The sequence below is a fragment of the Meyerozyma guilliermondii genome, genomic scaffold (genome assembly GCF_000149425.1).
Source record: "Meyerozyma guilliermondii ATCC 6260 scaffold_4 genomic scaffold, whole genome shotgun sequence".
NCBI classification, from domain to species: Eukaryota; Fungi; Ascomycota; class Pichiomycetes; order Serinales; family Debaryomycetaceae; genus Meyerozyma; species Meyerozyma guilliermondii.
In genome coordinates, this window is record NW_001809797.1 from 1009743 (window position 1) to 1024353 (window position 14611).

Sequence of the window (14611 nt, forward strand, 5' to 3'; positions counted from 1 at the left end):
GTACATCACCTCGATTAATGAAAAATGAATAGAAATTATATTATCCCTCGTAAACCACCTCTTCAGGATCGTTGGACGTGAACAACACCTTCATTTGCTGCATTCACGGAAAGGCGGAACGATGTTTTTTCCGTTAGAATCCTGTGCCCCAAAGTGCCATGGTTATTGAGTTGCTCGCATATTCGTGACAAACTTGGATAGTGTTCGAGAAGACGTTCGGCTTTTGGCTCTGTCATGAAACGAAATTGACGCATACTTTGTACGAATGTAGACCGGCTTCCAGTTCCCGAACGAACAGTTCCCAAGGTTCCCAAAGAAGTACGTTCGTACTTGTCGTAGATCCGTCCTGCTATAGTGTATGTGAACGAATTGAGCCAAGTAAGAGCTTCTTTCCCGTTGCGGACGGGGAATATATTCACCTCAAGACGAATTTGGGTTTCTTGAACCATTGACTCTACGTCTTTAACCGTCAATTCTTTCTCTCCTAGCTGATGGTTCAAGGTTCCCAAACTGGGCTGGCCAAGTACTCGGGCTTTGTAGCGTTTGTTCTCTTCATTTCGTATTTTTGCAAGGTACTGGTCGTAGCCATCGACGAGAATAATGACGTGAAACTCAACCGACGAATTTTCAGTTTGGGCCCGGGCAATCACTCGCCGTATTATAGTGTCAAGCGACCGATCCTGAATGTGTTTGACTATTTCTTTGGCGTCGTAATACACTACCAATATTCGTTCTCGATATTCCGTCAACTCGCAAGGAATGAAAAGATCTCGCTGGGGATCGTAGGATGCTTGAACCTTGCGTTTCCATGCAATTGTAGGGTAAGTATCGGACACAGCACGCACTTCCAGCTCTGCGAATTCCGTTTCAATGTCCTCGTTTTCGAAGAATTTACTCGAGACCAGATTGCTGATTTCCACCACCATTTCGCCCAAAAGATCGGCTTTTTTACGGGTGACCTTATTGGCGTCGCGGAGCTGTTTGGCGGTATACGTAGGCTCGGGTGGACGATACGACGACTTGAGTGGTGACGAAGTGTAGGAAATGGGATCAGAAAAGGAGTCTTTGGCCACATTTTTCGATACTTCTCTTCTCAGGAACGTACTCGCCGAGTCCACAATGGAGTCTCTGTCTTGTGTGGCGATCTCCAGACTGTATTTTCTTCGTTTCGGAACCGGAGATGGTTCTTCATCGGTCTCCGAGAGCCAAGTAATAGCATCCAAAACATTCTTGTGGACAACTTTTTGGCTTACGGGCGCAGGACTCGACGAGAGGATCACCACAGATGCCTGTTCTGGGTGCCGAGGGCCCCTGGGGCTCGGATCATCGGAATTTCTGGAGTTAGTTGTGCGTTGAAATTTGGTGAAAACACATACAGTTCAATGATTTGATGGGAAACATCTGAATCCAAGCTGATGACCAGATTGGGCATGGAAATAGGATAGGAATAAGTAACGCCAAAGAGGCTGAAAAATAATCTTGGTGGGTTCTTTTATGAGCTTGTTGCAACCCTAACGCGAGTTGATGCGATAAATAGAATGTAAATAGAGGTGGTGTGTGGATGTGCGGATTATCGATTTGGAGATTTTCTGATTTCAACACAGTGGGTTGTATACTAGCATGGCGAGGTCCCGATCGCAAAGTTTGACGTTCAATGGCCAGAAAAGCGATGGCGAGCAGCGCAAGAAGAGACAGGCTGTTTCGGAACTCAAAGAAGTCACCAACTACCTTAAATACGAGTGGCCCCAGCTTTTAGATTCAAAAACAAACCCCATCGATTTGGCAGTTTCCCTCCTAGATAGGTCTTCTGTGGGGCTAGCACACCGTCTAGACGACTTCCATGACATTTCCAAACAGACTCAGCAGGCATTGAGAAATGTGGTTAGCCAACACCATGAGGTTTTCAACAACAGCATCGGGTCGTACCATCTTTTACTTTCCAACATTGACAATTCACAGGCCGATACCGAGGAAATCAAACAGCTTTTGGAGTCCACGACACGCGACATCAACGACCGCAGTGATATGCTCCTGGAACTTAACCAAACCTCGGCGCGTTATACCGAAATGATCGAGATCTTGGAAGCGATGAACGACTTGACTTCAGTTCCCGACAAAGTGGACCAGCTTATCATCGACAAGAAGATAGACAAGGTGTACGACGAGATATTCAAGGCATACAGCGTGGCGGAAAAGTATAATTTATGGACTCTTTCGTCTATGAACAGCACTCAGAACTACCTTGAAATGCAATCCAACAATTTGTTTGACATGATAATCGACGAGTTGCAGAACGAGATCTACCTCCGCAACACCTCAGCGAACCTGGACTCCGAAGCGGCAGCGTGGCAGCATTTTACGGCCACTTCCAATCCGCAATTGACGTCATTCAAACTCCTTGTCACCGAGCTGGACACCTTGGAACAATTTATTTACAACTCTGCCAACTTGGACGTCCTGGACGTGGCCGAAGCGTTTTCGGAAAACGTGAAGGAGTTTGTCAACGTTCAACTTCCGTTACTTCATAGCCATTCCAGTAAGAACGAAGGGGATGTCAACTATGCCATTTTACTTGATTCCAAACTGAACAAAAATACCGAGTCGTTCTATTACATCTACCTGTTGCTCAACACCGCCTCGCGACTCAACCGTCTTCCCCAGGCCATCGAGGTCCTTCATAGTACCACCCAGCAGGAATTGGGACAAATGTTCTCTCGAATCACCGAAGAAACAAAACTTCGAAATGTCAAGCAGCTTGGAAAATTGGCCAAACTTCTGAATTTTGACCAAACGAGCTCATCGGAAGATATCGTTAACGGGAACAACTTTAGCGATGCAGCGGTGTCGATTTTAAGTGACTTGTTCTCGTCCTTGTTCGTGAGTTGCTTGGCAGTGATGCAGCGTCACAAAGTGATCAGTGAGATAGTGGACAAAATTGAACTCCTTCAAAGTCTTCCTACAACCAGCACCTCGTTTTCTCGTTCTTCTTCGAGATCGGCTCAAAGAACCTACGATATCACTCCAATATGGAACCATATGAAAAAGGAAATGCAGTCGCTCATTATAAGTTACACCTACGATGATCTATTTCACGGGAACCAGGCCAACGAGGGACCATCTGGCAATGCTTTGCTCCACGAACTCAATCGAAACGAAGTGTTCAAGTTTGAAAATATTACTCCTGACCTGATAGCACAAACTAATGACGACATGAGAAGCATTCTCCAAGAAAGATTTCCAGGATTTAGTCTTTCGTCTGGTCGATCTGACCGGTTCACAGAGCCCAACGAGTCGCCGTATATCAAAAATGAAAATACCACCACAGCAGTGGAAGTGTTGGTGCCAAAAAACATTTTCAATATGAGAGTGATTCTCGACTTTTTTCTCATATTCACTGCGGGCAGTCATAGGATATTCGTTGATTTTGCAACCGAAGCTCATGGGCCCGAAAACCGCTCGGCATCGCAGTTCTTTGAGACATTCATGAGTACTGTTTTTGCACCCAAATTGAGAGATACTTTTGATGGGATCTTTTATGAGTTTGTGGGAAACTATAACCACAGGGAAGCCCACGAGCAAGGATCCGGAGCAACTCTGGCTCTTAGAACAGAATTGCACTTTCTCGAGTACCCCGGGTTTGGTTCTGCATTATCAGCGCTCACCCAGAAGAAAATTTCCATTTATCAGAATGCCGTTGATTTCAAACGCTTGCTCATTAGTGCATGTTCTGTGCTCAACACTTCGCTTTCGTTTCGCTCGAATTACAGCGAAATCGTATTACACCTTTTAAGACAATTTTCGTCAGCCTATGATCACTTTTATGGCGAGCTTCTCACCCCAGGCGGAACCGATTTTGTCAACTACAATGTGTCTGAGACACTGAGTCGTCCCAGTCTGCGAATAAATACCTGGATGAGAATCCCTGCTCTCACAGAGATTTCTGGAGTGATTCTTCAGCAGTCGGGCAGCGACCAAGAACTCAAAGTTTTGGCAGCCAAAGAAACCGAAATTATGCTATACGACTCCAGCGCTTTCGATATTTCACAAGACGACTTTTTCGACAACGAATCGTTTAAGCATGTTTGTCATCTTCTTTTAACTTCCACTTGGATATTGACGTGGTTACCTACGCTTCTCAAGCAGTCAGCAATGAGCGACTCTGCGAATAGCGAGAGAGCATCGCGAGTCGTCAAGCTCAGAGACGAATGGTGTTTCTTGGAAAATGGTCGGGTGAATGTGGTGGGCACCAACGAAGAGGAAAATGTGTTTATTGCTTTGGACCCAGCAAAGGCAGACTCGTTCTACAAGGTTGTACGAGCATTTGAAACTATTCGCGACAAGACCCTTTTAGCATTGCGGTACGATTTGCGGTGCAAAGCCATCTACTATATTAGTCGCTCATACAGAGAAGGAGAATGGCTTCCTATTAATGCTCCTGGAGATGCAGATCAGTATATTGGACAATTTAACAAGGAGGTTTTTGCGGTGGACGACAGATTGAACAGTGTTTTAAGCGACTTGGAAAGAGAGGGTGTATTCACCGGTTTACCTGAATTTATAAGTTCTTTGATGATGCTGGGCACACAATTGGTTTCCAAGATCAACAGCAACGGTATCAAGCGGATTTTATTGAACATCTTCACCCTTCAGCAAATGTTGAGGAACATGATGAAAAAGTCAGAATCTGTGGATTTCACAAAAGTGTCGATATTCTTTGAGTTGTTCACCCAGTCGGAGCAGACGTTGGTGAACCGGTTTGAAAAACGAGATCTAGGGTTCACCAAGAACGACATGTTGGAGTTGATACGGTTGGTCTACAGTGAAAAATTGGGCGACGGAGGAGGAAGCGCCTTCAACAAAAGTAAGTACAACGAGCTTCGAAAAAGAGCTGACGATATATTCGGATAGATATCTATAAGGAGTGGTGAGTTGTGGTAAAGTGTTGTGAAGTGTAGTGGAATGGAAAGTAGCTTAGTCTTGTTCTTCTGATTTGTACTTCACCATTATCTCGTATAATCATTAGCAGTGAAACGTGGAACCCAACGGCTTGAGGTTCATTCGGTCCGATAGTCTCTCAAAGACAAACCGGCCAACTCCCAAGCCGAGAACCACCGCAAAGAAGTACGTCAAGGTGTACGACATGGCAGCCAACATCAACGCAAATCCAAAGAGATCCGGCAAGATGCACAAGGCTAGACGGATGGCATTGCGGAACAAGCTAGAAGCAAATGACAAGCTGGGTGAAGTTTGGTTGGTTGTAACCTCCGCGGCTACTTCTGAGTCTGACGATAATTTATTTGTCTGAACTGGCCCGCAGCAATCTGAACGAGACCCCACAGGGGTCAATGTTTCCTGACCAGGATGGCACTCGACATAGGTTGGGTTTTTCCACACAACCAGCTCGAGGTAGTTTCTCACGAACTCTATGCCTCGGGTAAGAAAACCAACCACAAACAAGAGCAAAAAGATTCCGAAAGCCTGGCCCTTGTTACTGGCAGTAAGGGTTTTGAACAACACAGGATAGTTCTTGTACTGGGTAGTAAAGTACATGTGCATCAGTTCCATATCCATACCATGGTCATGATCCATATCCATACCGGTGGAAGTCGACATGGAACCCATTGTGGAAGAAGCCATATCCATCATGCTGTGAGTCATTGAAGCCATTGAACCCATCGAGGAGGAAGCCATATCCATGTGGCGCTTAACGTGGTGCATTATTAGGTTTTGGAAAATGGTCGGGGTAAGCTGGTAATTTATACCTTCATATTTGCTCGTGAGATGCCTGTTTTCGGGTCGAATGTGAGCATTTTAAGTCACGTGCGCGCATCGACCATCGCCGGTTACGGCTATTGATCGCCTCGTACGAGGCCCGGGCAGCGATGAGTACCACCCAAAACATGGTCATTTAGCCAGTCCTGGGCCAGGAACCGGGCCCCACACGCTGCACACAGGCCATCGAGTGGAATCATGTCGGTGAGAGTACTATGACTTCGGCCGCGCGGATTATCGAATTTGAAGTGAGCACGAAGAAGGTGCTTTTTGTAGTCGTAGGGGCGATTAAACTTTCCAGTTTTGTGTGAGCACGTAGAGCGCGGGTAGACACACTTGAAACGGCCAACTTCGTCGTGGATACGCATGTGCCTCGTAAGGTCTCTTGAGATGAATTTTTCACAAATCACACAAACCGAACCTTTCCCCGGTTTTTTCTTCTTGATAGCGTCTTTGTTGGAACCGATGGAAGATATCGAAGCGTTGCTCTGGTTCGAATCGGTGCGGTGGAACGTTGGTCTTTCGATGTCGAGGTGAGATATGTACAGTTTGGCGAGCGGCACCGGTTCGACGTCGAATGGATCGGGATGATATTCCGGAGGATGGAAGGGAAGTGGCTCTAGTTCTGGTTCAGGAACAAACTGGGCGAATTCCTGATCGGAACCGGTATTGTTAGCCATATCTTTGGACGAATTTGTGCTCTTGCGCTCCAAGCCGGTATCGTAAAAGTCAAAGTAGTCGTTCTGGATGGATGTAGGAGGTTTCATGAGAGGTGTAGTGTCTGTTTGAAACTGATGGAGCCTGTAGTCGTCTCCTGGAAACCCCTCCAAATCGGGATCTTGGATGCGAAGGTGGTCGTCCACGTCGAAGCTGGAATCTGAATGGGACGAAGCCAAGGGTTCTTTGAATTTCAGCAACAATTTGTTGTCTAGATTGTCTAACGGGATGAAAGTGGGTTTTTTCTTGGGTATCACGGGCGGTTTGGAGGCACGGACGTGGAGGGATTCCTTTGGTTTTGGGTTATTTGGAGGCGCCAAATCGTGGTCCTTGGGGGTAGCTGGGGTGGAGTCGTGGGCAGAAAAGTCAAAGTAGGTGAGAAAGTCATCGGGAGACGATTCTTTCGAGACATAGTTGATGGTTGCGGAGGGAAGCCCAGACACAAACGACACTGTCTCGGGCTGTTCTGGGGCGAATCGTCGTTGGTTTTGCATCGGAACGTGGAGGGAGGATCCGTTGTAGATGTGGGGGATGGAGTGGGGGTTATGTGGGAGTAAATTTTGGTTTCTTGGGTCGATTCTGTGCTGGTCGTGGTTTATGCTTTGATCATGGTTGTTTTGGCTTTGAGTTTGTGGGTTTTGGCTTTGACTTTGGTCGTGGTATCGAGGAAGAAACAGGGTGTATTGGAACCTATCGTTGTAAAACTGGTCGAAATTGGCATGTTGCCACATTTTGGTGGGATCAGGACTTGCGGGGTTGTCGAAATAGCGACCGTCCTGCGATTGTAGTTTTCGAGGGTCGTCGTAATCAGACGTATTTGTCATTTTGAGTGGCTAAGAATGTGGTGGAGTGGTGTGACATACAATAAGAATAGCCTGGGGCACCCAACTAAAGTGTAACACTGTTAAAATTGAAAGGCCAGCGAAATTGGTGTGGTGACAAAATGAATAAGGTGGAATGTTTTGTGAAGAAAACGAATAAATTTGTAGTTCTTCGAGTAGAAATTGGTTCTCCTGGTCCTCTTGATTGTATAGAAGACGGTAGTTGATCACAAAATCTTAAAAAATTTGGTTTGCAACAACCGTTTATATGTAAAGGGAGCAACAAGTGACTATGGAGTGGGGATGTGCGGGTGTGGTGTATGGGCGTGCCATTTTATATGTGGGGGCGCAGTGACCACCGCACCGAGTGGTTTACGGATGTGATGGGTTTCAGTGTAAGAAAATATTTGGGTGGATGCTCATAACCGAGCGATCGAGCCGCGCTAGACAGGGATCTGTGAAACGGCGTGCGGGCACCAAGACGGGGTGCAACATGGGTGCAGAATGACTGCAGAACTGAGCTTAATTGCGCAAATGCAGCAGCAGTACCTTAATGCAATCCAATCTGAATTGCTGCTGCTCTGCGCTGTTTCTGCAGTGTATCTACTAATTTGAACTGCTGCTACTGCTCTGCTCCGCTCTGCTCCGCTTCACTCTCAATGTCTCATTATCTATTTAAAAATCGTCCATATATGGACACCTCTTCGTTATATCTCCCGTCATCACATGGTCCTCGAGCCACGACGCTCCCAGAAACCTGAGCCCGCATTGACAAGTTCCCCAATACGTGAGCTTACCACTGAGGGTGTGATGTTTTTTTATTTCCGGATCATCGAATTCAAAATGGCGATTTAACAAGTGCTTCTTGAAATCATACCGTCGGTTGAACCGGCCCAGTTTGTGATTGCATTGACCTTTTGGGAACTTGCATTCGAACCGCGAATCCAGACGGTGCGTCCGCATATGCCGACTCATATCTCTGGTAATTTTCTTGCCGCAAACGGAACAGAGACTGTAGTCTACACATGTGGTTTCCACCATGGGGAGAATCATGCTGGAATTGGCATTAATCATACTGGTCATATCGGGGTACTGATGCGGGTCCACCGGTGGCTGATCCGCCCCCAATTCTAGTGGGCCACTTCGTAGTATTTGAGGCGACAATTGAGGCCGCGAAGAATACGAGTATTGAGGACTCGATAAAAAAGACAGGGGCTGGGTGGGGGAAAACGAGTCGAGGTCGGGGTCGTCGTGGCCGCGGAGCTGACCAGGCAAGAAGCCAAGGGAATGATTTTGTTGATTAAGGGCTTGGATCTGTTGACTAAGGGTTTGACTAGTTTGTTGATTAAGGGATTGTTGATTAATTTGATTTTGGCTGCTTTGTTGTTGATTATTGGTTTGGTTTTGGTTTAATTGGCTTTGTTGTTGGTTGTGGCTTGGTTGACCCTTCAGCTCGGGAAGCTGGTAAAGGTGATAAAGCTCCCCGTTTTCAAAGGTATTGGAAAAGTTGGGCAAAACAGCTTCGGTATAATTGAGTAATTCCATAGGCAATGTAGTGATAGGCTGGTATTAGTAAAGCCAGATTCGGTTACAATATTAGAACGGCTAATTGAGGTGTAATCGCCTTATCACCTTTATATAATTATGGCCATAAAAATTATGAAAAACGACCAATCGCCCTTGGGTCTGCTATTTAAAGTTTCAAATGGCTATTCAGCAAGCAACGATACTCTAGAATCCAAGGCGAATATGCGATTCGTCGTCTGTGGCTCTGCCGCATTGAAATGAGTATGCATACGGCCAGTTGCGGCCCACATGAAACCATGCATGAGAGGGGGCAGGAAAAAAAATAAAAAAAAGAACCTCTGGAAAGATGTGGGAGACTAACATGAAATTGCACTTTTAGACCAATTTGAGTAGACTGAGGAGATGAAGTGCCGAGACCAATACACTCAATGATCAGTAGACAATAGGATGGAACATGAACAAGGGCCTGAACTCTGGGGTGAACCTTGGGTGAACCATGGGTGAACCATGCAGACCTTCGACTTCGACATGCAGCTGCACATGTAAGCGATGACCGAAACGCATTTGTAGTGCATCGAGGCTAATTTACGCCGCCGTTCTTTTCGAATATGTCCGCATCAGAATTGCTGCAGCCTGCACCGAACCCAACAGCACCGATCGGAGGGGAGAAATTCCCAAGTGGGGTAAGGGTTGTCTGGGCGTCAAGCGCAGTCGCTTATTTGCGTGGCGGCATTGCCTAATATTTGGGTGCTTGTCGTAAGTGACTACTTGTGATTGGCTTTATCAATATGCGCAATGTGGAAATTTCAAGGCCGAGAAATATTTTTTAGTCTATACAGATCTCTAGGCTTGTGAACTACTTTTAGTTTCAGCACTGACGTCAGTGTTGCGGCGCCACCCAGAAGGGTTTGAACCGAATAGCAAAAATGTTCATATGATTATGATTCGTAATAATACTCTTGATAACATTGAGAAATAACTTCATTCTATCGGAGAACATCCATCGGAACCTTACATAAAATTGACACAAATGGGTGAGATCTTGCGGTTGCACCTGCAGCAATAGGAGATCTCACCTCATCATCTAACGGCCAACAAATTTTAGTAACATTAGGCGAGCATATCCGATATGGCGATCGGTGATCTTCGGTGAAAAGTAATAAAAAGACCGATAAAAGAAATTGAAAGAGGTGAAAAGAAACAAATAGGAAGGAAAAGAAACAATTATACCGAAGAGAATTGATCGTCCAATATTGATCGGCTAGGCAACTAAACAATGCAAAAGGTGCATTTCGCTACGTTAACGAAAGGTGGGGACGACGACATACAATATAAAAAAGATGGGCATACGAAACAATGGTCATTGTAATAACCGAAAAATAATAAATTCATTTCCGGGTCGCCAAGTAGACGAATTCATTTCAAGCCGACATGCCGCTCGTAAGTACGAGGTAAGCGTCACGAGAAGAAACCTGTACCCTGTGCGGCTCACCCTGCATCAATTAAATTGCGCGAAATGAAGTACAGGAAACGGAAGATTCTAGGCATATGCAAAAATAGAGTCGGCATATGCATATGCAACAGGTACGAATGAGGCTCTATTGTGGACTCTCGGAATTACTGGGAAGGAGGAAATAAATCCGTAACGTGCAGATTCCTTGTGGTTTCGCCAAGAATTTTGTTCCTCGAACCGACTGTCGTCTCTGCAAGAACCCCACTATTATCCGCCGCCAATCTTCTAAAAGTTACTGAACAATTTTGGGATGTAAATCGCCAGCAACTCCGGCGCTGTATGCAGGTCTCGTCAAATTTCATTTCCATGCATCGAGCGAAACTGTTTAAACCGAAATGTTGGGAGGGAAACTTTTCTAATCTCCGTTAAAGTTGTCGTGTAACGATCACGTGACTATCATCGAAGATGTTTGAAGTAAGAATGTAAAGTTTATTTTAGATGATAACGACTAAGTTCTGGGCATTTAAATTTTCCGCTTTCAGCCTGAAATTTAGTCTTTCAATGTTTTGAGGTTCTCATTTTCAGAGACTTTCTCAATTATCAATTTCAATTCTCATTTTCGGTGATTTTTTCAATTCTCATTTTTCAGTAATTTTGAAATATTGCTCGCAATTTGCACCCAATATTTCTGCAACTTTTCATGTAAAATTGAAAAGCGAACTAGTCGAGACCGTCGAATATGCATGAGCTGCATCAATGCCAAAAAAGGAAACGCTAGACGAGAATAATGCATGTTTTGCGGAATGCAACTAAACTATGATACAGGCCATGTGCAAGACTAGTGCGATTACGAGGTTAAAGCTACGAGACTAAGAGATCAGAGACTCAAGAGGATTATTCATTTTTAGTTTTGGAAAACTTAAAAGTCTTTGAATTTGAATTATAAACTTCAACTGGCAAGTGGAGCGAAATAGACGATTTCTGAGCCGAATGTGGACTTGTTAGCCGCTTATTGCTATTTCGAGCAATTTAAATTTCAAATCTAAAAACGCTTCTCACCAGTTTCGAATTCAAATTTATTCCAAGGTCCTCAGTGACAAGAAAAGATTCAGCACTGAACAACAGTATTACCAGTTTATCTTCATCTCGTGTTTGAGCGGCATATCACGTGACCTTTCTATTCACGTGACCCCATTTCGCAGTCACCGCCGGGTAACTCCTCTTCCACGACCCGCGCTAACAAAAATTTTTCATATTTTTCATCATCTACCAACCACTACAACATGGGTGCCTACAAATACTTGGAAGAGCTTCAAAGAAAGAAGCAATCAGATGTGATGCGTTTCCTCTACCGTGTCAGATGCTGGGAATTGAGACAAAAGAACGTCATCCACAGAGCTTCTAGACCTTCCAGACCAGACAAGGCTAGAAGATTGGGTTACAAGGCCAAGCAAGGTTTCGTTATCTTCCGTGTTAGAGTCAGAAGAGGTAACAGAAAGAGACCTGTTCCAAAGGGCGCCACTTACGGTAAGCCAACCAACCAAGGTGTTAAGCACTTGAAGTACCAAAGATCTTTGAGAACCACCGCCGAAGAGAGAGTTGGTCGTCGTGCTGCCAACTTGAGAGTTTTGAACTCTTACTGGATCAACCAAGACTCCACCTACAAGTACTACGAGGTGATCTTGGTCGACCCATCTCACAAGGCTATTAGAAGAGATGCCAGATACAACTGGATTGTCAACCCAGTGCACAAGCACAGAGAATCCAGAGGTTTGACTTCCGCCGGAAAGAAATCCAGAGGTATCAACAAGGGTCACCTTTACAACAAGACCAAGGCTGGACGTCGTCACACCTGGAAGAAGCACAACACTTTGTCGTTGTGGAGATACAGAAAGTGATTGGACGCTGGAGTTGTGGATGCTATTTGGTGTCAGGTTTGCTGTGCTGGTTTTCCAGGGTTTTCTGTTTTTCGGTCAACGTTTGGACTTCCTTGGACTAGACTTGCTTCAGCTTTGCTTGGCAGTTAATACAAATCTCTTTCATCTCAATGATGTAGAAGCGTAGACACACTTTAAATTTTCTCTTCTCTTTTTGAATATTTCTCAGGAAGCTTGTTGACGGAAATTGTCAGCAATAAAAAGGTGATGTGGTATTGAAGCAGATCGGAAATTAAATCCGAACAATGGATCTAATGGACTTAGACTGAAAGTCAATTAAAGTAGAAGACTGAAAAGTAAAAGAATTAGTAGAATTAATGAAAGTGACAGAAAACCAAAATTATTCAATATCAAAGAAGAAAGTCGACTTGTATATCAAATTCAAGTCTTTGCACTGCTCAATGCTTAGTTCTTTGCACTGCTCACTGCTTCACAGTTCGCAGTTCGCAGTTTCGCATTCCCACCCAACCACCACTGACTCGGCCCCCCAATTGACCGCGAATAATTAATCACTCCTCAACACTTTTCGTTTGCTACATTTCAATGACAAAGCACACTAAGACCGCCATCTTGTCTGTGTACGACAAGACAGGCTTGTTGGACCTCGCCAAGGGCTTGGCTGCCCAAAACGTCCGGATCTTGGCTTCCGGTGGTACTGCTAGAATGGTTCGTGATGCTGGATTTCCGGTCGAAGATGTTTCTACAATTACTAGAGCCCCGGAAATGCTTGGTGGTAGAGTCAAGACACTCCACCCTGCTGTGCACGGAGGTATTTTGGCGCGTAACTTGGAAAGTGACGAGAAAGATTTGCATGATCAAGGCATTGAAAAGGTGGACTTTGTGGTGTGCAATTTGTACCCATTTAAAGAGACAGTTTCAAAGGTTGCGGTGACTATAAACGAAGCCGTGGAGGAGATTGATATTGGAGGCGTGACCCTCTTGAGAGCAGCTGCCAAAAACCACGCCAGAGTCACCATCTTGTCGGATCCAAACGACTATGCTGGATTTTTGCAAGAATTGAAAACCGGAGAAATTTCCGCTCCAACTCGTAATCGTTACGCGTTGAAGGCATTCGAGCACACCGCCGACTACGACGTGGCCATCTCGGACTTTTTCCGCAAACAATACGCCGAAAACATCTCGCAATTGCCTTTGAGATACGGCGCCAACCCCCACCAGAAACCAGCCCAGGCTTACGTTTCTCAGGGCGAACTTCCTTTCAAGGTGTTGTGTGGGTCTCCCGGCTACATCAACCTTCTCGATGCTTTGAACTCGTGGCCTTTGGTTAAGGAATTGAGTGCGTCGCTCAACCTTCCAGCCGCTGCTTCGTTCAAGCACGTTTCTCCCGCCGGTGCCGCCGTGGGAATTCCTCTTTCCGACATTGAAAAGAAGATTTACTTTGTAGAAGACATTGAGAATCTCTCGCCGTTGGCCAATGCCTACGCCCGTGCTCGTGGAGCCGACAGAATGTCGTCGTTCGGCGACTGGATTGCCCTTTCCAACATTGTCGATCTTCCCACCGCCCAGATCATCTCCAAGGAGGTTTCCGATGGTGTCATTGCCCCAGGATACTCGCAGGAAGCACTCGATATCTTGAAGAAGAAAAAGGGTGGAAAATACTGCATTTTGCAAATCGACCCCAACTACACTCCCGACACTTTGGAGTCTCGTCAAGTGTACGGAATCACCCTCCAGCAGAAGAGAAACGACGCCATCATCAAGGGCTCATCTTTCAAGGAAATCGTGTCGAAAAACAAGGCCCTTACCGAGCAAGGTGTCATTGACTTAACGGTGGCTACCATTGCTCTCAAATACACCCAATCCAATTCTGTGTGCTACGCCAAAAACGGTATGGTGATTGGCTTGGGAGCTGGCCAGCAATCCCGTATCCACTGTACTCGGTTGGCAGGAGACAAAGCCGATGCCTGGTGGTTGAGACAGCACCCTCGGGTTCTCGCATTCGAATGGGCTAAGGGTACCAAGCGTCCCGACAAGGCCAATGCCATCGACTTGTTCGTCACCAACCAGGTTCCTACCGAGGAGCCCGAGAAGTCGGAATACGAGTCCAAATTTGTCAAGGTTCCCGAACCATTGACGGCGGAAGAGAGAAAAGAATGGTTGAACAAAGCCTCGGAAGTCGCATTATCTTCCGATGCATTTTTCCCATTCCCAGACAATGTGCATCGTGCTTCCCGTTCGGGAGTAACGTATGTGGCTGCTCCTTCGGGATCGGTGATGGACAAGGCCGTTTTTGCAGCTGCCGACGAATATAACATGGTGTATGTGGAGAACCAGATCCGGTTGTTCCATCACTAGAGGAAGAGAGAGGGAGGCTCAGGAAAGAATTAGGAAGTTGTAGGAAGAAGTAGGAGAGGCAGTAGAAT

The 14611-nt window shown here is 45.7% G+C and overlaps 8 protein-coding genes across 8 annotated transcripts; 4 read left to right on the top strand and 4 right to left on the bottom strand. All coding sequences in view use genetic code 12, as the record gives it.

The window, feature by feature from the left end:
• Window positions 1-62: 62 nt before the first annotated feature.
• On the bottom strand, window positions 63-926 carry PGUG_03810 (uncharacterized protein; the record flags this gene model as incomplete). Its single annotated transcript, XM_001484380.1, has 1 exon — window positions 63-926. One exon carries the CDS (start codon window positions 924-926, stop codon window positions 63-65), a length of 864 nt encoding a protein of 287 aa, XP_001484430.2.
• PGUG_03811 (uncharacterized protein) lies at window positions 492-1031 on the top strand (the record flags this gene model as incomplete). The annotated part of the gene is made up of 1 exon (XM_001484379.1): window positions 492-1031. One exon carries the CDS (start codon window positions 492-494, stop codon window positions 1029-1031), a length of 540 nt encoding a protein of 179 aa, XP_001484429.2.
• A 589-nt stretch (window positions 1032-1620) lies between these two features.
• SEC8 (exocyst subunit) lies at window positions 1621-4908 on the top strand (the record flags this gene model as incomplete). The annotated part of the gene is made up of 1 exon (XM_001484381.1): window positions 1621-4908. One exon carries the CDS (start codon window positions 1621-1623, stop codon window positions 4906-4908), a length of 3288 nt encoding a protein of 1095 aa, XP_001484431.2.
• Window positions 4909-5019: 111 nt separating this feature from the next.
• CTR1 (high-affinity Cu transporter) lies at window positions 5020-5718 on the bottom strand (the record flags this gene model as incomplete). The annotated part of the gene is made up of 1 exon (XM_001484382.1): window positions 5020-5718. The coding sequence occupies one exon, from the start codon at window positions 5716-5718 to the stop codon at window positions 5020-5022; it is 699 nt and encodes a 232-aa protein (XP_001484432.2).
• A 131-nt stretch (window positions 5719-5849) lies between these two features.
• PGUG_03814 (uncharacterized protein) lies at window positions 5850-7313 on the bottom strand (the record flags this gene model as incomplete). The annotated part of the gene is made up of 1 exon (XM_001484383.1): window positions 5850-7313. The coding sequence occupies one exon, from the start codon at window positions 7311-7313 to the stop codon at window positions 5850-5852; it is 1464 nt and encodes a 487-aa protein (XP_001484433.2).
• A 672-nt stretch (window positions 7314-7985) lies between these two features.
• PGUG_03815 (uncharacterized protein) lies at window positions 7986-8855 on the bottom strand (the record flags this gene model as incomplete). The annotated part of the gene is made up of 1 exon (XM_001484384.1): window positions 7986-8855. One exon carries the CDS (start codon window positions 8853-8855, stop codon window positions 7986-7988), a length of 870 nt encoding a protein of 289 aa, XP_001484434.2.
• Window positions 8856-11573: 2718 nt separating this feature from the next.
• RPL15A (60S ribosomal protein eL15) lies at window positions 11574-12188 on the top strand (the record flags this gene model as incomplete). The annotated part of the gene is made up of 1 exon (XM_001484385.1): window positions 11574-12188. One exon carries the CDS (start codon window positions 11574-11576, stop codon window positions 12186-12188), a length of 615 nt encoding a protein of 204 aa, XP_001484435.1.
• A 582-nt stretch (window positions 12189-12770) lies between these two features.
• Window positions 12771-14543, top strand: ADE17 (bifunctional phosphoribosylaminoimidazolecarboxamide formyltransferase/IMP cyclohydrolase; the record flags this gene model as incomplete). Its single annotated transcript, XM_001484386.1, has 1 exon — window positions 12771-14543. The coding sequence occupies one exon, from the start codon at window positions 12771-12773 to the stop codon at window positions 14541-14543; it is 1773 nt and encodes a 590-aa protein (XP_001484436.1).
• Between the last annotated feature and the right edge of the window lie 68 nt (window positions 14544-14611).